The sequence below is a fragment of the Hemiscyllium ocellatum genome, chromosome 7, assembly GCF_020745735.1.
Source record: "Hemiscyllium ocellatum isolate sHemOce1 chromosome 7, sHemOce1.pat.X.cur, whole genome shotgun sequence".
NCBI classification, from domain to species: Eukaryota; Metazoa; Chordata; class Chondrichthyes; order Orectolobiformes; family Hemiscylliidae; genus Hemiscyllium; species Hemiscyllium ocellatum.
In genome coordinates this window covers 111,060,998-111,086,910 of record NC_083407.1, presented here as the reverse complement: position 1 = coordinate 111,086,910, position 25,913 = coordinate 111,060,998, and the positions used below count along the sequence as shown (strand labels likewise).

The 25,913-nt window shown below is 43.5% G+C and overlaps 1 protein-coding gene across 1 annotated transcript in view; it reads right to left on the bottom strand.

Annotated features, from left to right (window-relative positions):
- The window catches only part of LOC132817270 (receptor tyrosine-protein kinase erbB-4-like), a 956,628-nt gene that overhangs the window by 281,497 nt on the left and 649,218 nt on the right, over nucleotides 1-25,913 (bottom strand). The window contains exons 8-12 of the mRNA XM_060827652.1: nucleotides 20,539-20,652; nucleotides 16,015-16,141; nucleotides 7,631-7,704; nucleotides 5,958-6,048; nucleotides 162-361 (exon numbers count right to left, since the gene is read on the bottom strand). Of these exons, the coding sequence (XP_060683635.1) occupies nucleotides 162-361; nucleotides 5,958-6,048; nucleotides 7,631-7,704; nucleotides 16,015-16,141; nucleotides 20,539-20,652 (606 nt within the window). The remainder of the gene's footprint in view (nucleotides 1-161; nucleotides 362-5,957; nucleotides 6,049-7,630; nucleotides 7,705-16,014; nucleotides 16,142-20,538; nucleotides 20,653-25,913) is intronic.

Below are 25,913 nucleotides of genomic sequence, written 5' to 3'. Positions count from 1 at the left end.
TCAGGATCAGAAACAGACTTAACCCAATATTACTCTGCAATTATTAACATTAGACAGGGTATAAGTGCTATATTTGCTCCAATTCTATAAATTTACATCTCGGTGGGTTCTGTTGACACTGTTTGCATCGAAACACTTTTCCCCTGAGCCATGCTACTTACTGCAATTCTGAGAGTTTCTGTTGTTCTTTATAACAGGTTTCTGTAAACTGGTTCTGAACAGCACGGTCCAGTTGACAGTGTGATAATAGCACAGGTTGGGGTTGTCGGACACATACACATTGCCTGCACTGATTTCCACCAGGGACTGGAAGTGAAGAGATGTTATCCACTGTTGTTTCAGAATCAGCAGTGAGATCCCACTGTACAAAGGAGAGAAAACATACACCTTGTGCATTAGAATCAGGCAGGGATCAGGTATTACAAAGCTCACATTGCACCATTTCCCAAATTGCGGCTGGCAGTTTCAGAAGAAGGTGATGCCCATCAGAAATTGCTGAGGGCACTGTGTCATTTACCATCACTTGCCCACAACCCCTCAGTCAGTGCAGCCAGTGAGTGCAGCTGAATGCCCATTAATGTAGCAAGTCATTAAGCAGATTGTTGGGGTTAATTAGTCATTGTCATAGTGATGTACAGCACAGAAACAGACCCTTCGGTCCAACTTGTCCATGCTGACCAGATACCTCACCCCAATCTAGTCCCACCTACCAGCACTCGGCCCATAACCCTCCAAAACCTTCTTATTCATTTACCTATCCAGATGCGTTTTAAATGTTACAATTGTACCAGTCTCCACCACTTCCTCTGGCAGCTCATTCCATGCACGCACCACCCTCTGTGTGAAAATGTTGCCCCTTAGGTCTCTTTTGTATCTTTCCCCTCTCACCCTAAACCTATGCCCTCTAGCTCTACTTCACCCACTCCAGGGAAAAGACTCTATATATCATGTCCTTCATGATTTCATAAACCTCTATAAGGTCACCCCTCAGCCTCCGACGCTCCAGGGAAAACTGTACTAGTCTATTCAACCATTTCCTATAGCTCAAATCCTCCAACCCTGGCAACATCCTTGTAAATCTTTTCTGAACCCTTTCAAGTTTCACAACATCTTTTCAATAGAAAGGAGACCAGAATTGCACGCAATAATTGGTTGAATTAATTGGCTAGGTAGATTCTGAAAAAGCGGGATATATGTGGGCACCATGGGGGCTGGGATTCATTCCTCCTCCCCTTCAATTCCATTGTAATTTAGCCCCCTCCTTCAATTCCCACCTCTCCTTAATTTTTGCCATTGTTGCAATGAGTCTGGCGAGCAGTCAATTGTTTTAATTTGTTAACTGGCAGTGGGTTTATTTTAAACATAAATAAATAAGTCAGATAGACGGGCCTGGTGTACGAAAGGAACTGTAAAATGGAGTAGTTTTTTATGTAAAAAAACCTCTATCCAGAAAGCAAATGTCTTGGCTTCTATGTCACTGACTGGCTAGAATCCAAACTGGCGTACCTTCAGGAAATCATTCTGCTGTCGGCAGAAATACTGTCTGTACAGTAATGTCTCAACCTCAGTTCCCCTTTGTTGTAAACGTAGTACTTTTTCAATGTGAGAAATTTTAATGCAACACTACACGTCTCGAGCTGTCAGTGTCAGCATCCAGCTCTTACCTGCTCTGCCCCAGAGTCTCTCAGCTCCAGTCTCTGAAATTAGCTATCTCAGTGTGATAACAACAGGATGACTGAGCTTTCCAATTCACCATTAGTTAGGGGCATCTTTGACACCCAGGCACTGGATAAATTTATAGCCTCTTCCACACTTCCCTCTAACACTCAATCAAGTCTCCAGCTGATTCCACACACAAACCTTACACCTGAGAAGCTGTCCATGCCATGTGTCTTGGATTATTTTGAATGCAGATCCCGGAAACCAAATATCCCACCCCAATCCAGTCCCACCTGCCAGCACCTGGTCCATATCCCTCCAAACCCTTCCTATTCATATATCTATCCAGATGCATTTTAAATGTTGCAATTGTACCACTTCCTCTGGCAGCTCATTCCATACACGTACCACCCTCTGTATGGAAAAGTTGCCCCTTAGGTCTCTTTTATATCTATCCCCTCTCACCCTAAACATATGCCCTCTAGAGATGGACTCCCCCACCCCAGGGAAAATACTTTGTCTCTTTATCATGCCCCTCATGATTTCATAAACCTCTAGAAGGTCGCCCCCCTCATGATTTTATAAACCTCTATAAAGGTCACCCCTCAGCCTCCGATGCTCCAGTGAAAACAGCCCTAGCCTATTCAACCTCTCCCTTTAGCTCAATCCTCCAACCCTGGCAACATCCTTGTAAATCTTTTCCGAACCCTTTCATGTTTCACAACATCTTTCTGACAGGAAGGAGACCAGAATTGCACACAATAATTGATTGAATTAATTGGCTAGGTAGATTCTGAAAAAGGGGATATATGTTACCTACCCACTGAACTATCTCCTCTTTAGTTATTACCGTGATGTGCACAGCACTGGCAAGGTCAGCAATTACTGCCCAACACTAACTCATTGGAGAAACCAGTGCGGAAACGTCTTCTTGAAGGGACACAATCTATTGGATGAAGGTACTCCCACAGTGCTGTTAGGTAGCCTATTCCAGGACTTTGACTCAACCACTTTGAAGGAATGGCAATCTTCCTATATTGAGATGATGTGCAACTTGCAGTGGATCATGCAAGTTGTTGGGGTGGCACGGTGGCTCACTGGTTAGCCTTGGGCGGCTGTCTGTGTGGAGTTTGTACGTTCTCCCTGTGCCTGCATGGGTTTCCTCTGGAGGCTCCAGTTTCCTCCCACAGTCCAAAGATATGCAGGTTAGGGTGAATTGACCATGCTAACTTGCTCATGATGTTCAGAGGTGTGTAGGTTAGGTGCATTAGTCAGGGGTAAATTTAGGGCAGTGGGAATGGGTCTGGGTGGGCTAGTTTCCAGAGGGTCGTTGTGGATTTGTTGAGCTGAATGGCTTGTTTCCACACTGTAAGGATTCTATGATCTATGCAACTTGGGAGCTGCTGCCTGAACTAACATATTCTTGTTGTGTATTCTTTTGTCTGTGTTTTTTTTTGTGTGAAGGGATCTGGTTATGGTAGGAAGTCCTGTCAAGAGAAAGGATTTCATTCCTACCAGGGCATATGACATTGATTGTATGTAACCACAGGATCGACAAGCCCATGGTGAATAATTGAGATGCAAAGCTGGATGTACATGGTGTGATCTCGTCTGTATTCCTTTGAGAAATGCTAAAAAAGCCCTGCAATTAAAGCAAGTACTGTAATTATCTGAATTGCAAAAGAAAATACATATTGTGTGGAGGCTTGGAGCCATCCCATCCCATCTCATCAGTTGCTGTCTGCATCATTATTTTAACAGCGTGTAACAGCTCAGGGCATTTCCAAAAGGCAGCATGTCAGTTTGACATCAGACGGAGTTCTACAGGGTGGATGAGTGTTGGGGCAATGTAATGAGCTCATTCTGCTGGCCAGTTTACTAACTTGTAATTAGCTGCTCGAAGCAACTGGCAAGATGACATGGAACCTTTAGAATACGACTGTCAAGCGATCCCTTGGAGCTAAAGGTTTGTTTATTGCTTTGCCTGACCCTGATCGCTTACAGGTACCCTTCCATTAAGAAAAGCTGAAAATGAAAGGTAACATATGGTAAAGCCTGTCGGTATTTTTCCCCTCTTCCTCAAATGATTAGCGTTGCTCAGGAATCACAATTTTAGACCTTGCCTGACAAATATTTAATGTGCATCGTTGTAATTCTCCTCTCCACTAGTTAACCCACTGATAAATAAAGGTTTGGAGTGTTCAAAGCCTAATATTACACAGGGTTTGTGAAGGGGTGGATTAAAATATCATTGTTTTAAACGGTGGACATTCATCGGCTAGTGCTCACGCTCCCCACTGGCTGCAAATGAATGAGACTGGAGGATTTTTATTTGGCTCTGTAATTTGTCCGAGAGCACGCATATGATGACCACAGGCTGCCAGTTGACCCTTTGTGATATTGCTCACAAGAAATGAGTGCCTCCACTGGCAAGAGACTGTAATTACAACATGACACATAGGCAATTTCTGTTGTAAGCCACAGCCATAGAAATTTAGAATAGCTAAGCCAACAGCAGGTATGCACGAACATTAGATTTTTATTTTTTATCAATCCATTAGCTCTTAGATTGTTAGAAAGTCATTCTCTATTTTATTGCCATACAGATTGTTTCCCTTGAGGTTTAAGATCTTATTTTCCCACCATGCAAAAAGTTCAACCAACGCAAGCTTTGTCCCCCACAAGTGCATTTCAATAGGTATGAAGGGCTTTGTACCACATTTAACTCTAACTCATTCTCTACTAGAAAATTACAAATGCGGAATCCAAGACCACCACCCTCCCATGGCTCCCCTTTCCCCACCTATGTCTTCCTTTCTTCCTACATTGTATTGAGTGGAAGAAAAAAAAAATTAACCAACCAAATAAGCCTCAAGTTACTTCCTCTGCCTTTACTCCTTTCAATCCATGAGGTCCATGAGGCTGAGAAATCACTAAATGATAAAATAACTGTGCAACAGCTGACCCCGGGCAATAGCTGCCAAGAATGTGATGCTGGAAAAGCACAGCAGGTCAGGCAGCAGCCGAAAAGCAGGAGAATCGATGTTTTGGGCAAAAGCCCTTCATCAGGAATTTGCCTGAAACGTCGATTTTCCTGTACCTCGGATGCTAGCTGACCTGCTGTGCTTTTTTGCACCACACTCTCGACTCTAATCTCCAGCATCTGCCGCACTCACTTTCGCCTCAGGGAATAGCTGTCCCAGTGTGAAAGATCTTACCAGCAATAGCCCAGAGTTTCATTGGAATTAGATATGCAAAACACAGTGTGTCCAGAAGGACCCCTTGAAGCAAAGGACTCAGTGTCCAGTGGGGCTCAGCTTTGCTTTCTCATCTGGAAATTAGCCTATCACAAACCACCCTTAATATTATCAAGTCTGGGCTGAAGCAAGGTCTCGATGCATTTGTGAGGAAGGTCCACACTACATTATAACTGGGAGTGCTAATGCTGACAGTAGCAGGGGGTGAGGGGGAAGATTTGCAAAAGAAACAACTTTGTCAAATAATATCTTCTATGCTCTCTGCCTGACACAAAGCAGCTTTACAGCTAATAAAGTGCAGGAAACCACGTCTTGGCCTTGCAAAGTCCAAGAATAGCAATGTGACAATCTGTTTTGGTGATGTTCATGCAGGGATAGGTTCCATCCAGTAACTCCCAGGAGGACCTTCGTCGTCATCAAATACAGTCATGGAATCGTTTCTGTTCAGGTGACAGGACAGACTGGGTATCGGTTGAACAACTCAGCCAGTAGACAACGCACCCCAAGGTGCGGCGTCAGAATTTCAGCCTGGATTTTATGTTGGCGTTCCTGGGACTGGGGCATGAATGTTCAGTTTCTGGCCCAGTTAACAGTGTTACTAATATGTCCCATCTAATTATGCAGTAAGTGTGATCTGGGACTGCTCCAACCATGAGAAGAGAGAAAATAGCAAATAGCTAACCAGGAAATAGCTCGACTTAATAAAACTTAGGGAGCATTGTTCTGGTTTGCTTTTGCTGGGATCATCAGCAAGGCAACATTTGTTACTCAACTCCAATTGTCCTGCGTACACTAACTAGTAAAGAGCTGGATCACCTTTGGGTCAGAATAGCAAGAGTCCTTTTTTATGATGGTCACAAAGCTTTCACACTCATCTACCACAGACGCCCAAATTTATTGGATTCAACTTTGTAAAGAGCCCAGGTGGGATTTGAGCATGCCTCTGGATTCCTAATCCAGGTTTGTAGCCATTAGCCCAGTGCCTTCACTGAACAAAAGAAACAGGATGCTGATAGATAAAGATTACCAAGTGCAGTTTACCTGTAAAGACTTCGACCCCCGATTGTCACAAGGTTAGCAAACACATTGAAGTCCGTCATATTTCTTGGCCACGACTGAATGTTCAAAAAACCTAGTGAAAGAAAAGAAAACCCAACAAATAAAATCATGAACTATGAATATTCGGTTGGCGTTAACACAGCGGTTGTTCAGAAGAATGCCCGATCTGGTATTTAGATAGTACCAATGAAAGTTTTACTCCTGTAAGACATCCCACTCCCAAAGATCACTACTTGTGATTACTTGGTCTTGAAGCTATCCTGGTTATAGTGCAGTCACAGAGCTGAAATTGTGAAGGATTAGAAGTCAGTGAATACTGGTTGCATTGCAATTTCACACCATTCAGTGGTGCAAAACATGTCTTGAAATATAAATGGGTAAGTGAATACTTATAACCTCCATGAATATGCGCAACAAAAAAAAAAGCACTGCGGTAGCAGGCATTGGAAGAAGTTTGTTCCAGTTCATTTGCACTGCCATGTACAACTGACTGGTGAGTCATATTGCATTCTGACTGTATCCTCCATATTCATGTAATGGTGTTCTTACGAAAATAAATAAAACGAAATGAGTTCCCATGCAGTTACTGAAGTGGAGAAAACAGACACAGAACCATGGAATGATATAACACAGAAGGAGCATGCTCAACTCAATGGGTCATGCTTGCTCTCTGCAAGATCCATCCAATTAGTCCCAACCCCCCCCCTCCCTGCACTTTCCCCATAGCCCTCTCTTTCTTTGCCTTCAAGGGCAGTCATAACATAGTGACTCCGAAATATTTTCACTACGGAGACCCATGGACCACCTAGCCAATCACAGAAAAGCTCATCAGAATGAAGGGAAGGAACGGGGGCCGTTTCTGATGAGGCAGCAGTGAGGTGATGTCTGGTCCCAAACTGGAGGACATCAGTCTCATGTCAGGCTTCATGTGGGACTTGAACCTGGAGGTACCCCCTCTGAGGCACAGACACTATCCACTGAGCCACAAGAGTTGTGCATTGCAACAGTAACAAAGATTGCTTAGGAAACTCCAATGTGGTTCTCACATTCATGACAATTTGTACATGGCAATCAGTCTAGTTATGTGACATCATGATTATGGCAGGGATATGTGCCCTGGCCTGTTCTTTTGTGTGGGTTTGGTTCCTGTGTTGGACTTCAATGTGTTGTATTTTGGGCATTTGTAAAGTATACTTTGAGAGCTACTGCTAGAGAACGTCCCACAGACAGGGCATTTCCTGTGGGCATTAGCTTCAGATCGAGAGAGGTTGAAATAAAAATCTGAATCAGGGTATGACTGATCATGACTTATCGTTAAAGACAAATGCAAGATGAAAGGCTCAAATATTAGGGGACGCTGAGCGAAATATGTGGGAATTTAGGTGGGAGAAGGGATGTCGAACAAATTTTACTTTTGCCCAAGGAGCAAGAGAGCTACTGTGGAAGAACATGCAAGTGGTTGGTATTGATGGGCTGAAATGACCAATTCAGTAGCAAGAATGGATTGTGAGGCAGGAAGAGACAAATGGATGGATCATCGATGAAAAGGTAATTCTTTCCTTCTAGTAATAGCAGATTCATTGTGACACAAATTGTTTCCGAAAGGCTGTAAAGTAAGGTGTTAAAGAAGAAGAAACTTGCCCTGATTTCACTACCTGTTATCTCTCGGACTGTACGGAAAACATTCAGCTTTTCAGGATCCAGAGCAGCGATATTATGATACGGGTCACTGCAAAGAAATAAAAGCCAGTTCTGTTGAACGGTTGTCTCAGAAGCCAGCAACAGCAGCTTGCATTCATATAGCACCTTCACAGCATGGTCACATCTCTCACACATTGCTTAATTATTTGAGGTTTAAATATTAACAAACATCAATTATATCTTCGAGAAAGCCATAAGACCAATAATGTTGACAGCTCAAAATCCACTACTCAAAATAAGCTTCAACATGTGAAACCAAAGAATTAGGCCATAAGTGCAATGGGAAATAGACGAGTAACTCAGTGGTACACTTGATGTTGCTTCCCTAGTATTGAAAGAAACAAACCATGTGATGTAACAAATACATCTCTTGTTGTGTAAAGGTCATTAACCTTCAGACATGAATTTCCAAAAAGGTACTCTTAATATTGAGTTTCTCATGCCAGGGACATACATCTGGAACTTTGGCACAAATATGAATTTGCCTTCTAGCCCTGAATTCTCGATTTATGCTTGATAGATGAATCTCTCCAGTGGAAACGCAAATCTACATAATGTGCATATGTGTCAGCCTTGGCTCAGCTGACAACATTTCTGGTTCAGAAGGCTGTGAGTTAAAGAGCAGGCAGAAACTTCAGTGCAACTGCTGAAGGGCTGCAACAGAGCCTGAGGTGCTAAGTTTCGAGTCAGAGGCTACAACAAGACCCCTTTGGGCTTCAACACCTCACATTTAAAAAAGCACCTTTCACACAATAGGACATCCCAAAGCAGGTCACCAAAGAGCGATCAAAAAAAAAAATTGGCACTAACCTTGGAGGAGGTTTAGGGACAGGTGAATGAAAGCTTGCTGAAATAGTGGGTTTTAAAGTTTCTTTACGGAGGGAAGGGCCTTGGAGAAATAGGGAGAGAGAGACGTAGGGAGAAGGAATTTCAGAGTTTTGGGACCCCTTGAACACTGAAGCCAACAGTAGAATAAAGCTTTTGGCAAATGCTTAAGAGGCCAGAGTTGTGAGGAGCTGAAAATGTGTTGCTGGTTAAAGCACAGCAGGTTAGGCAGCATCTAAGGAACAGGAAATTCGACGTTTCGGGCATAAGCCCTTCATCAGGAGGACATTGTGTCTATACTCGGGTGTTCCTGAAGAGGGCGCACGTAGAGCTCACCGGGACTTCAGAGGCCCTCAGAAACCAGTGAGCACTGCAGGGGCTGGTGGGCATCATCACCACACAAAATGTTATTTGAATTTAATGAGTTTTTGTTTTGTTAAATAATCTGTTAAACTGTTCATTGTGAGGATACAAGAATGCTGAAATCATGGGAAGGGAGACGACAGAACACTGTGTAACAGAATACATTCTTTATTTTATATTGGAGTGGAGGCTGAAAATCAGAAAAAATTGCAATGTATTAAAAAGAGGGGGCCACAAAGGTCGGCTTGTACCTTTCTAAGGATTTTTTACTTTTGGAGATACTACACTCGGATGAAGTGGTGCATCCTCAGTGCGTTCAGGGCAATCTCTGTCCAGAGACGGTCTTTTGATTGGCTTTTCAAATTGGCACTAGTTATTGTGGGTTCAGGGGAGCTCAGCGGACAGAAACAGTTGTCTATACTCGGGTGTTCCTGAAGAGGGCGCACGTAGAGCTCACCGGGACGTCAGAGGCCTTCAGAAACCGGTGAGCACTGCAGGGGCTGGTGGGCATCATCACCACACAAAATGTTATTTGAATTTAATGAGTTTTTGTTTTGTTAAATAATCTGTTAAACTGTTCATTTGTGTTTTCTATTGTTGCAGTGCCCCAACAGAAACTGTTGATTTTTTTTTTGCCTAACTTCCTGTTTCACAGAGTAGAGGCAGCTGTACTACATCCTGTCCTGGCAGTGTTCAATGGGAAGGGGGCTTTATTTCAGTTTAAAAGAGTAGAAACAGCCTCTGACTGATCAGGTTGCAGGTTAACACAGACCCTGTGAGAGGGAATGAAAACAGAGAAGACCCAAGAGATTGTTGGATCAACTGCTTTGGTCTCTCTGTTCCACTGCTCTGAAAAACTGTCTTCTCTAACTCTCTGTCCAAAAAGCAGGAAAAATTACATTCATACTTGCTGACAGCAAAAATATTAAAGCTCACAGGAAACAAAAAAAATCAGTGAACCAAAGACTGATCATCACTGTACAAATAACAATGAGGCGTCATCACAGAGGAGAAAAGGAGTGAAACCAATGCATCTAGATTCGTTGTTTTTAAGTGGAAGCATGGAACTGTGTTCCCCTGACTACTTGCTTTTTCTTCCACTCATAAAGCTTGTGTTTGTTTTCCTTTATATGTGTGCAAATGCATGCATGTGGTGATTTTAGAAGGGGTAAAGTTTTAAATTACATCAATCAGAAATCCTGTTGGTGCTCTTCTGACTGGACGTCTGTGTCCAGTAGGGTCTCACAGGGGTCAGAGTTGGGGCCCTTGTTATTTGTGGTTGATGTAAATGATTTGGACTTGAATGTAGGAGGCTTGATCAATAAGTTCACAGGTGATTCAAATATTGGTGGAGGTGGGAAACAATGATTAGGATAGACTCAGACTACAGGAGGAGATAGATGGGCTGGTGAGATAGGCAGATCAGCAGCAAATGGAATTCAATCAGGATCAATCTAAAGTGATTCACTTGGACAGGACAAAACAATGCAAGGGAGTACATGAAAAATGGTAGGATTTTGGGAATTACGGAGGATCAGAGGAACATTATTGAGCATGGACACCAGTCCCTTGAGGTATCGGGATGGTTGGATAGCGTGGTTAAGAAGATATATCAGATAAATGCCTTTATTAGCTGAGACGTACAGTTAACAGCAGGGAGTTTATGTTGGAACAGAATACAACATTGGTTAGGTCATAGCTAGAGTATTCTGTCCAGTTCTGGAACCTACATTATAGATTGGAGGGGATTGCACTGGAGAGGGTGTAGAGGAGATTTACCATGATGTTGCTGGAGAGTTTCAGTTATGAAGAAAGATTGGACAGATGTGGTTGTTTTCCTTAGAGGACATTGAGAGGGGACATGACTGAATTGTGCAAAACTACAAGGGGTGCAGACAGTGTAGAAGGGAGGAGACTTTTTCTGTTGATGGCGAGGAAGAAGATGTAGAGGACAGGTGAGAAAAATAATTTTTCCAGAGGGTGGTGGGTATGTGGAACTCACTGCCAGTAAGGTGATAGAAGGAGACACTCTTGTGTTACTTAAGAAGCATATAGGCTCCAAGGCATACACGGTGATGGGTCAAGTGATGGAAAATAGGATTTGAATAGTTGGGTGGGCTGTTTGTGACTGGCATGAACAGGATGAGCTGAAAGGCCTTTTTCTGGGCTGTTGACTTCTGTGATTCTAAAGGCTTAACCACTCATGTGGGATTGCAGTCATGCATAGGCTAGATCAAGCAGGGGGGTTTGAGGTCAGGTTCTTTTCCTTGAAAAATATGAGCAAACTATTAAGGCATGTTACAACAAGCACAAACATGTTTACCCACAAATTACCAGATGTAGTATTAACTTCACAAATTTCCACAGAGGAATTCAAGCAAATGATTGTATTGCTATTCAACGTCAATGCCACTGGGTTACCACACAACATCAAGTCAGGTTATTGACATACCCAAAACAAATATTGATTAAATGTGGCAGATAATTCACAAATTACAAGTTTACAATTACAATTTTACAATTACAAAGAAATTACAGTTTTAGAAGAATATCTTCATGTTTGGCATTTTACTTATATCGTCCGGGAGATTATTTCACCTTCATCATTCGCTTTCGTGGTTGGAGACTGAAGCCTGTCAGAGTTAATTTAAAATGTGTGCCATCAACTGCTTAAAACGTACCTGAATCAAATTATCCTGACCTGTCAATGTAATATTTTTGCTTCAATTATCAGCTGAAGAAAAAAAAACTGAAGCTCTTTAGGAGCGGTTGCTGCATTCTGGGCTGAAGCAATTTTTGTTTTAAAACATTTTGTTTTAATTCACTCATGGGATGGTGGTGATGCTAGCTGAGCCAACTCGGTCCTATTTGCCCTTGAGAAGGTGGTGGTGAGCTGCCTTCTTGAACCCACAAAGCTGTTAGGGAGGGAGTCCCAGGATTGAACCCAGTGACAGTGAGGAATGGTAATATGGTGCAGTCTAAGGATCTTTGGTAAATATCTGTAGGGCAACTTGTAGATAATACAGCTGCTACTGAGTGTCAGTGGTGGAAGGAGTGGGTGTTTGTGGATGGGGTACTAGTTAAGCTACTTTGTCCTGGATGGGCATCAAACCTCTTCAGTATTGTTGGACCTACACTCATCCAGGCAAATGGACAATATTCCATCTCAATCCTGACTTGTCCTTGTAGATGGACAGATTTTGTGGGTCAGGAAGTGATACTCACCACAGTATTCCTAACCTCTGACCTGCTCTTGTAGACACTATTTGTATTGCGAGTTCAGCTGAGTTTCCGGTCAATGGTAACCACCAGGATGTCAATAGTGGGATTCAGTGATGGTACCACTACTGAATGTCAAGACACAGTGGTGGGGTTATCTCTTATGGGAGACAATTAATGTCTGGCATTTGTGTGGTGTGAATGTTATTAGCAACTTGTCAGTCCAACCTGGATGATTGTCCAGATCTTGTTGCTTTTGAACACTGGCTGTGTCTGAGGAGTCGTGAATGTTTTGCAATCATCAGGGAACATCCCAAATGGACGCAAGGTCATTGATGAAGCAGCTGAAGGTGATTGGGCTTAGGACCCTACCCTGAGGAACTCCTGCAGAAATGTCCTGGAGTAGCAGGGTAAAGGAATCTGGAATGCTTTGGACCATGCAGAAGGTGACAAGCGACTGGTGGGTCACATCCACTTTCTCAGAGTTCATTGTGTAAACTGAGTTCTGCTTAGCTCGCCCATTGTCATTGGCAGGGGAATGGTCTGGCGAACTCTGATGAATCCGAGATTCTCAGCTCAGCTTTGGCAGATCACTCGCAGGGTCTTAGTATGCTTATGCCACTTGGCACCTCAAGTCTGTGCCAGCCAAAAACAAGCCACCCAACCATATTTCTCAACCCAGCATCCAGTCTGTAAGCCCCTGGTACGTGAGGTACACATCAAATGCATTGAGGCTTGTTGTCTCCACTTGCCCTTTCAGGCAGTGAATTCCAGGCCCATATACCGCCCTAGCTGAAAAAGGTTTTCCATATCTGCACTCTATTCTTTCAACCAATCACTTTAAAACCTTTCACATCCGCTCTCCCCAGTGGGCAACTTAATGAGTGCGAAAACCCTAGCAACTTGGAGATGAACAAATTGAAAAACAGCCCTGGGTAATGTGTTATTCCTGCCCAGCAATTCAGACAAGACATGAATTACAAGAATCTTCAATGAGAAACATTAAATTCCCCCCTCACTCACCCAATAGGTCAGAAATTTCAGACTGGACTGAGGACAAAGAACTTCACCCAGAGATTAGATTCCCTACAGTATGGAAACAGGCCCTTTGGTCCAACAAGTCCACTATGACCCTCCGAAGAGCAACCCACCCAGACCCATTCCCCTACCCTATATTTACCCTTGACTAATGCACCTAATACTATGGGCAATTTAGCATGACCAATTCATCTGAGCTGCTCATCTTTGGAGTGTGGGAGGAAACCAGAGCACCTGGAAGAAACCCACATAACCACGGGGGAGAAGGTGCAAACTCCACACAGACAGTTGCCCAAGGCGGGAATTGAACCCGAGTACCTGGCACTGTCAGGCAGCAGTGCTAATTACAAGCCACCATGACGCCCTCACCCCCAAGACTTATGAATCTTTAGAATTCTCTTCCCTTGAGGTTTGTAGGTAACCCTACAAATAGAGGTAGGCAGATTTTCAGCCTCTCAGAATCAAGGGCTTCTGAGGAGTATGTGGGAATTGCAGCTTGCTGTGGAATATATTTACTGGGGAATGTAATGAGGTCAGCCAGCTGGACATCATAGCATATGAGTTCCCTGATTGGGACTATTAATAACATTCATCGAGTCAAACAGCATGGAAACAGACCCTTGGGTCCGATTTGTGCATGCTGAACATAATCTCCAAATAAACTAGTCCCATTTGCCTGCTCCTAGCCCATTTCCCTCCAAACCCTTTTTATTCATGTACTTATCTCAGTGTCTTAAACATTTGTAACTGTGCCCACATCCACCATTTCCTCAGGATGTTCATGAACCACTCTCATGTCTTTTTTAAAATCTTTCTCCTCTCAACTTAAGAAGAAGGTAAAATGTTGAAATCTGCCATCCTAGGGAAAAGATACCTGCCATTAACCCAATCCATACCCCTCATGATCTTCGAAACCTCAAGATGGTCATCTCTCAACCTCCTACACTCCAGTGAAATGTTCCAACCTTAGCGCCCTTTCTTTATGACTCAAACCTTCCATACCCAGCAACGTCCTGGTAAATCTCTTCTGACCCTCTCTAGCTTAATATATCCATTCTTTAACTGGGTAACGAGACCTGGATACAGTCACTCCAGAAAAGACCTCACCAATGTCCTGTACAATGTTAACATGTGTTCCCAATTCCTATGCTTAAAGTAATAAAGGCAAGTGTGCTAAATGCCTTTTTAACCATCATGTCGACATGTGATGCAAACTTCCAAGAATTATGTACCCGAACTGCTAAGTCCCTCCGTTCTACAACACTACCCAAGGCCCTACCATTAATTACATAATCTGCTCTAATCAGGGAGCCCTGGCTGACATAAAAAAAGTTTGAGTGTCACGGATACTGTCACTCTGGTGCCAGACTCAGTATGAGGCAGTATCATAGTCAAGGACTGTTCAAGTGTAAATAAACAGTGACCTTGGTGATGGATATCAGCTTCAGTAGAGTGACCTCAGGGAAGGTACTGTCTTACAGCTGAAATTTTTCTTCCTTCTTTTTGGCTGCTTGACCACAACAGTTTATAGGCAAGAAAACAGATAGCAGGCCTCTCACCAATGTCACTCATAACCATTTCCAAAGTTTCAACTGCTCCATTATGTATCCCCATACTCCATTGGGAGACAAAGCATGATCCTCTCAGAACTGCATGCAGCTGGATACAGGAAGGAGCTCTACCAGAATGTGCTAGTCTCTGGCACATGGCTGACCACAGTCTGAGACCATGAAAGAATTGTGTGTTGGAGATGGATGACCTTTTCCAGACCATATACACCCATTAAATGGAAGGAAAGAAACCCGATTGATGTCAGGAAAGATACTGGGCAGATATAGGTGTGTAAAAGTATCAAATATATTGGACAGATAATAGTTCACTTGTACAGGAAAATACAATGGCTACACATCCAGTGCCCAATTTACTCTCTGCAGTCTCTGATCAAATTGATTGTGAGGTGCAACGTGTAACAGAAACTAGATTCAACACTGTTTGTTTTACATTGCCAATCCGGCAAACTGTGACCCCAATATTGGCTTAATATTTCAAAGTTAAAGTGCTTGTATTACGACACAGGGTAAATCCTTCTGCTAACTTAAACCTGATACACAGAAAAGATTCACCCCATGCTGTAATCTATTAAAATTCGAGAGGCAAAGAACCATCCCAAAAGTCACTAAAGTAAAACTTATTTTGTAAAAGTCTAACAGAGAATAATTAACTAACTATTTACAACTCATTTAACTAAACCTATCTTTTACCTTCCCCTCGATGATACTAGTTTGATAAAACCCTCAATTAAGATTTACAGAAAATTTCAAATTCCAAAAACCAGCCAGCTGTCGAATCTTCTCTTGGTATCTTCCTCTGTCTTCTTTTCTTCTTCTCAGGGTTTCTGAGTCACAGGTCATTGATAGATAAAGGTACCTTTAAGAGAGCTATTCTCTGGGCTGTCTGCATAGGTTGGTGGCATGGCAGTTCTCCTCCAACTGTTCATTTTTTTTTCTGTTTTATACCCCAAAGCATCAGATCATTTCATTGGTGTTAATATTGTCAAAATACTAAATTCAAACTTGACTGGAGTTTGGTACTTTGGGGTTTAATTTAAACTGATTGGCCGAATTTGAATTTTGTTTTGTATCATAGCAACGCAGGTACTGCTAGCTGCTAGACCAAATGTTACCTTGTAAATTCTTCAGCACTCTGAGCGCTTGCCAAGTCCTTCAACTCTCTTAAAGGCACATTACCCCTTAGACCTTCATAACACTTGGAGCAACTCATTTGGGTTTTTTTTCCCTAGCCATGTAATGATTTCTCAGACTATATGCACCCTCCAAAGTGAAGCCAGTATCAGGCCTCTGGGTGAACAAAGCCATTTGATGTAAATACATACCCTTCAATGCCAGTGATGAGAAATATAAGGTTTCCATTGATTTTGGTGCAGTTCATAAACTTGTCGATGTTGCTCGAGTCCACGGTTTTCGCCATCTGCAAGCTTCCAGTTCCAATTCCATCGCAAGCTGTGAAAGAGAGGATAAGAAGGAGGAGCTGTTGAAATGGCATTGACTGAAAAATGAGGGCATGGTAACAACAGGAAAGTGGGGGAGGGGGTTCGTTTTCCAAATGCAGACGATCTCTTTGCTGCCCAGATAATCCGATTGTGGTGAAAGAGCCAAGAATTGAGGACGCTGTGGGCAACACTGCATAGCACCATGCGCACTCAGATTTCCTATGGGAGACATGTGTCAGGGATCTGTGATAAATAGGGAAGACACCAGGCAAATGTTGTGACCTTTACTCATTCACTCATGTCAACGCATGGACCCATGGTGCAAGCACTTCATTGTCTGTTGCGTTTTCACTGTGCGACATCCATGACTCAATGCTCACTGTCTTGCCTTCAAGTCAACCACATTTCACCAGACAGAAATGACCCAGGCTGCACGGAGGCAATGCTACAATATCGGAAGCATAGTCTTTCAGGCTGAATGTCAAACTAAACCCTAACTTAACCTCTGCTCTCCCTTCCATAACCTGGGCACAAAAGTTGCTCCAGCATAACTCTTACAACGTAGAGGTCAAACCCCTCTACAAATTAAAACTAAAACATCCAGAAAAGCGTGCCTCACCTTGTAATATGTCAAAAGTATGAGTGGGTGAAAGAAAACCCCTGATTTCCACTGTTCAAAGAAAAAGATAATTTACTTTTCTCACTCTAACTGTGAATACTAAACAAAAAACTAGCAACAAATCAAAGCCCCAATTCTTAACTAATTACTGTCTGACCCCAACTCTGTAAAAATGCTGCTCCAATAACACAATTATTAACCGTTACATTAACTTAATCTCAAGTCCACACAGTCTCTTACGCTGTCTTCCTCCTGGTTTCCTGTTACTTCCTTCCATCGTTCTGATTCTGCTGTCTTCTCCCTGGGTCGTCTGTTTATTTTTTACTGCTTTTACAGGAAAACAGATTGTGCCTTCTGAGATCTCTTTGTCAGCAAGAGCTTCATTTCATTGCATGGCACTGGGTCATTTTCAAAATGCCCTTGTTTTATACCCCCAATCATTCCCTCTCTCTGGTCCAATGTTGTCAACACAATAAATTCAAACTCAGTGGGGTTTTAGTATCCTGGGTATAATTTTAATTAATTGGTTAAATTTGGATTGTTGTCAAAATGGCAACCAAAACTCAGGTATCTGTTTAACAGCCAATTGTCACGCATCTATTTTGGAACAGTCCATCTGTTCTGTACACTGGCAGCTATGGCTATACTATAAATTCAGAAAACAGTTTCTAACCTGAAATGACCATACACTCCTTCGACTTCACAAAGTAATTCAATCGGTGGCTCAGCGGTTAGCACTGCTGCCTCACAGCGTCAGGGACCCGGTGCTCAGGTATTTGTGTGCACGGCTAGACCTAACCTGCAGCAGGGTTTCTCAAGAATCTCAGCCTTGGGTGGCAGAATCAGAAGTGTGTTTGATACCCACATGATTGTCAAGATGAGATGCTTAAACCATTCTGGTGGCAGTATGTGCTGACTGCATCCTGCCCGTGTGGGATGGCACGGTGGCACAATGGCCTCACAGCACCAGGGACCCGGGTTTAATGCCACCCTTGGGTGGCTGCCTGTGCAAAGTTTGCACATTCTCTCAGTGCCTGTGTTAGTTTCCTCCGGGTGCTCCGATTTCCTCCCACAGTCCAAAGGTGTGCAGGTTAGGTGGATTGGCCAGGCTAAATTGCCCATAGTGTCCAGGGATGTGCAGGGTAGGTAGGAGTTAGCCATGGGAAATGTGGGGATAGAGGGATAGGATAGGGTGAATGGGGCTGGGTGGGGAGCTAATCGGAGGGTCTGTGGACTCGATGGGCCAAATGGCCTGCTTCCACACTGTAGGGATTCTGTGATCCGGAAGCAAATACCCTGGAGAGGCTGGTGGCAAGAGGTTAACTTGATGGAATCATATAGATTATCCTTCAATATGATAAAGGCTTTCAGGAATTAAATTCACTTAAACTGAATCGGGCATCTGCAATTAATTGCAAATGCTCTTTGAAGTCTGACTTTCAGTCGGGAATTGGTGGCACTTGCAATGACACGTGCAGAATGAAGATGCAGCAGTACAGGTGAGAGCCTCGGTTTCAGGGAGTTGTATCAGAAATGGCAAAGAAAGACTCGCATTTATAATCGAGTCTTTCACAACCTCACAATGTCGCAAAGTACCAGTTGAATACTTTTTGAAGAGAAGCCACCATTGCAAGGTGGGAGAGACAGTGGACAATCTGAGTGCAGCAGGATCCCACAAAATGCAATGGCATAAAAATCAGAGAATCTATGTTCGGGTAACGTTGGTCAAAGGATCAGGATTGATCAGTGTGCAGGGAAGGGAATTGATCTCCTTTGCAAAAAAGTGTCTGAAGCTTTCACATCCACCCGAGAGAGTTATTGATTGAGTTCCCTGATCTGCTGGAGAGTTACAGAATTTGCCAAAGTCTTCCAGGGAATAAGCAAGTGTGTTACATACAGGAGGTATATATCCCTTATCATGCCTTTGGAAACGGATGAAAATTTAGCTCCATCACTCAGAAAGAGCTTAGCCATGACAATGCTGGTGATACAGGTGCCCTGAGAGCCACATGGTTTGTCAATGAGCACAAGGGCAGTCTCTCGTTTTTGACTATCCCTTTTTAAAGATCAACTGCAGGCCAGTTTCACAGCATGTTAACCATAACTGCCCCAGCTAAGGACTAAAGTCAATCCCATCCTCACTTAAGCTCCACTTTGCTCAGAGTGCTCTAGAAAATGACTCCTTCTTAGCCCTGGAGCACAAAGTTCAATCACAGATTTCAACCCAGAATCATCTGGTTGGTATGACTTGCCCAGACAGTAGATTGACCTAGTACAACATTGGACCACCTTCTCCACTATTCCAGCCTCTACTTATTCTGTGACTGTCTCAACCTGACTTTGGCTTTGGGACAATTATCTTCAACGTACTCTGAAGTTGGCCTCCAATTGATCAAGTCAGAGGGGGAAGAGAGGTAGTTGGCTGGTCAAAGTGTTAAGGCTTTTTGCAGAGCATAGCCAATTAAAGTACAAAATGAAAGCTTTCTCAATGTAGTACATTGCCCATGTAGCTTTCATGGTGTAAATCCTCAGTAGCGGTCTATTTATTACTCCCAACAAGCAAGGATTTGACATAGAATCCCATGACTGTAGTCAGAGCACAGCAACAGTACGACAAGTCAGACATGCCTACACAGCTTCCCAATTGGCATTATCTATGTAAAAAATGTGAAGTCAATGTAGTTCCAGAGAAGTGCAGGGCTGCCCTCTCATTAGACAAATGACTAATGGTGACTTAACCTGAGGGTCACTACACCTTAGGTGATGGATAAGCTTGAGAAGGGGGCACCTTCATGGTAAACTCAGTCAGAGTAGGAATTGAACCCATGCTGTTGGTGTTACATTGCAGCATAAACCAGCCATCCAGCCAGCTGAGCTAACTGACCCACAACACTGTTTACCCAATCCTTGTGTAGCATTGTGACACTTGAGACAAAATTGATAAACGCAACAGTCTTCGTGCATCATTCTGACTTTGAAGAGGCATAGCCAACAAAGTTTGCTTCAACAGTGAAGACTGCAACAATGACCACATGCGATCCTGACCAGGGGGTCCTTCTTTGCAATGATGGCCTGGCAGCTATAGCCGCAGCATCATTTGTATAAATCACAGTCGCCCATCTACAATGGCAGTGCCAACCTCCCGCAGTAATGCTGTCAGCTATCCAAAGGATCAGGAACTCCCAGTGCTCCTCCAGCCTGCAGAGCTTGGCCTTCACCCTCAACTGGATAGGTTGCAGAATCTGGCCTCCCATTGACTGGCCTCAGGAATCCCCTCTGCGCCATGCCCACTCCTGTTCCTGACCCTTAATTCAGTAGCAGACTCACCAACTTTAAGGACATTTAAATAGTCTTTGGATAAACATATGGATGAAAATGGAATAGTTTAGGCTGGATGGGCTTCAGACTGGTTTCACAGGTTGGTGCATCATCGAAGGCCGAAGAGTCTGTAATGCACTGTGTACTACGTTCAGTGTGTTCTGTCTAGTGCAGACCCTATTATAAAAGATCCTTGTGGCTGTGAGTCAGTTTCAGAGGTCAGTTAGCTCAGTAATGTCAATTAGACCAATAGTAGAGTTCACATTCTTGTATGAATGCTAGAGAAAACCTGGGAACGTACATCATCAGAAATGGGTTAGTGCATTGCAATGAGTAAACCTAGAGGAGTTCAGATTTAACCATTCTTTTCACAGATGTACCACAGTCTTTTTTGACACCGCATGAGGTAGGATTCTGGCCTACGAAAGGATGGGGATAGGGAGTTTAAACATAACTAAAATGAAGATTACCTTTGGGACAAATGTCCGTGCAGGGTTTGCACACTTTGATTCCATTTTCTTCCACTTCCATCTTATTGCTCGGGCAAGCTCGTACACAAGAGCTGTGGTCCACCACAAAGTTATCTGGAAGGGGAGAGTGAAGGGTTTTGGTTGTTTAATGCTAGCTGAACATTCTCAAGGGGTAAATTCCATTAAGGTTCAACGTAAGAAACTTCTTTGCTGCCTGTCACTGGACACTATCCCACCCCCACCCTCCCAGTATCAGCCCCAGTGAAATCTCTGACCGTTCTCCACCTAGTGGGATTGATCATTCAGCCAATATATCAGAGACTTGCTCCAACTCAATGTTCACTGCTAAACCTGCACGCAAGACAGAAATTCACTGCTAACTACACTACGTCTATCTGCTGCACCCTCCTACCCATACCTTTTCGGTGCTTTACAAGTAAGCTTTACTTCTAATCCCTCCAGTGTGGAAACAGGCCATTCCTACACCAACCCTCCAAAGACTCAGCCCTAGACCCCCACTCTACCCCTGTAACCCCACATTTAACATGGCTAACTAACCTAGCTGCCTCCCCCTAGAAATTACAGGGCAATTCGCCTAACCTGCACATCTTTGGACAGTGGGAGGAAACACACCTCGACACCAAGAATATGCAAACTCTACACAGACCATTAACCAAAGCTGGAATCGAACCTGGTTCCTCAGTGCTATGAGGTAACAGTGCTAACCATTGAGCCACCATATGTTGTTCAGTGGCTGTAAATCAGTCAGATGGCAGATGTGTTTTGAATATTCATAGCTAGCAGAAAACAACTGCGAGATGGGTTTCCCCAATCCCGCATGTGCAGAAATGAAATGAGTGGGGTTACAGGGGTAGAGTGGGGGTCTAGGGCTGAGTCTTTGGAGGGTTGGTATAGGAATGGCCTGTTTCCACACCAAAGGGATTCTATGATTAACATAAATACACTCTGTCAAAATTAGACTGCTTATCCAAAGGTTCTGTTGGTAACGGTGTTCGGAGTGGGTATTGTGGCACAAATACACTCTCGCAGTACAATGGTAGTATCCCTAGCTCAGAACTGGAAGGTCTGGGTTCAAATCCTATCTGTTCCAGAGATGGGCGGCACAGTGGGACAGTGGTTAGCACTGCTGCCTCACAGCACCAGAGACCCGGGTTCAATTCCCGCCTCAGGCGACTGACTGTGTGGAGTTTGCACGTTCTCCCTGTGTCTGCGTGGGTTTCCTCTGGGTGCTCCGGTTTCCTCCCATAGTCTAAAGATGTGCAGGTCAGGTGAATTGGCCATGCTAAATTGCCCGTAGTGTTAGGTAAGGGATAAATGTAGGGGTATGGGTGGGATGCGCTTCGGCGGGTCGGTGTGGACTTGTTGGGCCGAAGGGCCTGTTTCCACACTGTAAGTAATCTAATCTGTGAGCCGCAACGTATCTGAACAGCTTGATTAAAACACATTTATAAAACAGAAAAGTTAACTGATCTCATCTTGCAGGGAAAGCAGAGTTATGTCTGTGCTTTCTCTCCACAGACGCTGGTAGACCTGCTGTGTTCTTCCAGCAATTTCTGCTTTTGTTTCTGATTTCCAGCATCTGCAGTTTTTTGGTTTTTCATCTGTGGAGGTGTGGGGCATGGTGGGAAGGGCCGGGGAGTGAGCAGTTTCAAGAAATCCTCTCGAAGCTAACTCGATGCTCTGAGATAGGGTCAAATAGCTTCATTCTCCCATTAGGGTGAAGGTGGGCTCAGGTCTTACAGAGTCAGAGAGTCCGCTAACACCCACTGTCTAGGCACACACGAAAAGGCCGACTGGGCTCCTTTATGGAACTGAGAGTCAGCACCATCAGCAAAAGAAGCAAACTGAGAATATAAAGCTTTTAAAAAAAACAAAAGAGAAAACGATGACTGAGAGAAAATCCATGACTGGAACAAGTGCACTGTGATGTGCAGTGACCGGCATGTGATTTTGTAATTTGTTTTCCAGGATAGATTTAGTCAAGGTTCAATGTGTTTCATCAGTGGCATAATGTAAAGACTGATAACAAATTGATAAATTTCCTGACAGAAAGTGAAACCAGATCTGTAAGATGACAATAATCTGCGCCCATCTCTGGTGAAGTTGTGCGAGTTTCAAATGAAAGACTGGATTTGCAAGACAACACAGACTTGCATAAACACACACACACATATTTCAAAACACACACTACAAGTGAACAGACAAACACATGTACATTATGCAGATGCACCCATACATGCATAGATACACAAAGATATACACACACACATTCCAGGGACATCCAGATACACACATAAAGCGATGCATAATTACACTGATCCAGACTCAAGTAAATATACAGACGTACATATACACCTACCAATATATATGCACACAGAAGACCACAGTGTGTTTGTTCTATAGGTCAGGTGCATACTGAATCTAGACTCACTGTCCCACCCACCTGACTGCTAAGTTGGGCCAATTCAAAACCCTGCCTTGGTTCTCTGGCACTACCCACTGTTTTATCAAATATTAGGCCTTCCAACCCCAATCCCCCAACATTCTCCATATCCCATCCACACCAATGCAAGCTCACACATGCCACCCCCACACACTCACTGGCTCCTCACACCTTCCATGCTCCTCCACTTATCTCAGTGGCCCCTTATGGCCCCTATAAAACTTACTGACAATGTTTGATCCCTCACTCATCCCCATTCCCCCTTATAAACCTCATGCCATTCTCATAGCAACCTTTGCCCTTTCACCCTCCATTGCAATTTACTTGGTGTCCACTAAAAACAGCTCAGGGGCCATGTTAAGATGAATTAAAACAAAACTTTAAGGTCTCCTATTTCAGACTAAACAATATAAAAAAACAGGAGAATCAACGTTTTGGGCATGAGCCCTTCTTCAGGAGCCCTTCTTTATGCCCGAAACGTCGATTCTCCTGCTCCTTGGATGCTGCCTGACCTGCTGCGCCTTTCCAGCAACACATTTTCAGCTCTGATCTCCAGCATCTGCAGTCCTCACTTTCTCCTACACAACATAAAAAGCCCGTTCATACATTTAAATCCCAGCAAGTACCTCATTAAAATTAAAATTGTCATCAGAATCCCATACTGATGACTGCTAAGCCTACAATAACCTTTTGGAGCTGTCAGTCAAATATGAACATAAGGAATATGAAATGTTGTGGAAGAAGTCATGTAGTGACAATATTATCATGTTAGCAGTAGGGTTAAATAGACAAATATCAATCAAAATTGCAAGCATGGATTTTGTTCAACTCTCAAGCACAGATTGGCTTTTCTTGTTTTCAAGGGCAAGGGATTTAAATAATTTGACAACCAAAGGTTCCGTCGACATATTCCCTCCTTTTAGAGGATTTATATCAACTGAAACATTTGGTTTACAGGCTCTCTGGGATAAGCACATCGCTTCTGTGAAAAGGGGCTGGCAATGATTAAAATGGTTCTCGAGTCAGAGTCCCCATTGGGTGGAAGTAGGCCATTCAGCCCATCAAGTTCACACTGATTCTCTGAACGACAACCTACCCAGACCCACCCCCCTATCCTATGCCTGTACCGTGCATTTCCCATAGCCTAGCCAGCCTGCACATCCCTGGGCATGATGCGCAATTTACCACAGCCAATCTACCCAATCTGCACATCTTTGGACCACGGGAGGAAACCAAGGCACCCAAAAGAAACCAATGCAGACATGGGGCGAACATACAAATTCCGCACAGACAGTGTCCCAAGGTGGAATCGAACCTGGCACAGTGAGACAGCGATGCTAACCATTGAGCCATTGTGCCAGCCTTCTGATTTCCCCCTTGGGAAAGAATAGGATCTATCAAAAATGGGGGTGAGTCTATGGGATTCCAGCATCATTTTGAATAAGCGACCGGTTCTCCACAACACCAGGAAAATCTAGGTTGCAGACACAAACATGCACACCAAGATACCCACACAGACAAAAAAAAACATGTAAGGGGCAACTTTTTCACACAGAGGGTGGTAGGTGGATGGAATGAGCTGCCAGAGGAAGTGGTGGAGACTGGTACAATTGCAACATTTAAGAGGCATTTGGATGGGTATATGAATAGGAAGGGTTTAGAGGGATACAGGCCGGGTGCTGGCAGGTGGGACTAGATTGGGTTGGGATATCTGGTCGGCATGGACAGGTTGGACCAAAGGGTCAGTTTCCATGCTGTACATCTCTATGACTCTATGTAAACAGGCAGAGATAGAGGGAGACATATGTACATCATGTTACAGCTGCAAGAGACATAGGTAAGGTCACATTTTGAATACTGCAGACAATTCTGGCAACTTGCCTAAAAGAAAGATGTTGTTACATTTGAAAGGGTGCAAAAACAATTTACAAGGATGTTTCTGAGAAGGAGTGTTTGAATTATGAGGAGAGGTTGGATAGGTTGGGACTTCTTTCCCTGGAGCACTGGAGACTGAGAACTGACCTTATTGAGGTATATGACATCATGAGGGGCATAGATACAATGAATAGACAAAGTCTTTTCCCCACGGTGGGAGAGTCCAAAGCCAGGGGGTATAGATTTAAGGTGAGAGGGGCATGATTTAAAAGAGACCTGAGGGGCAACATTTTCACTCCAAGGATGTTGTGTGTATGGTACAAACTGTCAGAGGAAGTGGTAGAGGCAAATACACTTACAATATTTAAAAAAACATTTGGACAGGAACATGGATAGGAAAGGTTCAGAGGATATGCGCCAAAAACAGGCAGGTTGGACCAATTCAGTTCAGGAAACTTGTTTGGTATTGATGAGTTGGGCTGAAGGGTCTGTTTCTGTAGTGTAGCACTCTATGACTCTAAATACCTAGACAAACATAAAAAGCGTATATAGATGCACACACCTAAATGTATACACCTACACAGAGAGATATGTGCATACACTAACACACACACATATGCACTGAAACAATGCAAACACATTCATACATCTGACAACTAAATCTTCCAGTGAATCTTCTTTTAAAGCATTTTTTAAGAGATAAGAGACAGTGAGGAAGGGAAAGGAGAGGGAAAGAGAAGGAGATGGACACTGACCACAGAGACAGATAAAGAAAGCAATACAGAAGGGGAGAGAGATGGACAAAAAAACATGAATGAGACAGATGGAGGGAAAAACGAAAGTAGGGCAGACAGAAGAACACATGAGATCTGCAGACAGACAAGCAGAGAGAGACCTAGAAAGCTAGACAGAGAAACAACTCAGAGAACATTTGAGGCACAGAGACAGGGAGAGTTAGACCAAGAGAGACGTATCAGTAGAGGTAAGTGGTAATCATTCTCCAAACATCGGGTTAGATCACGTTTTGCAACATAAG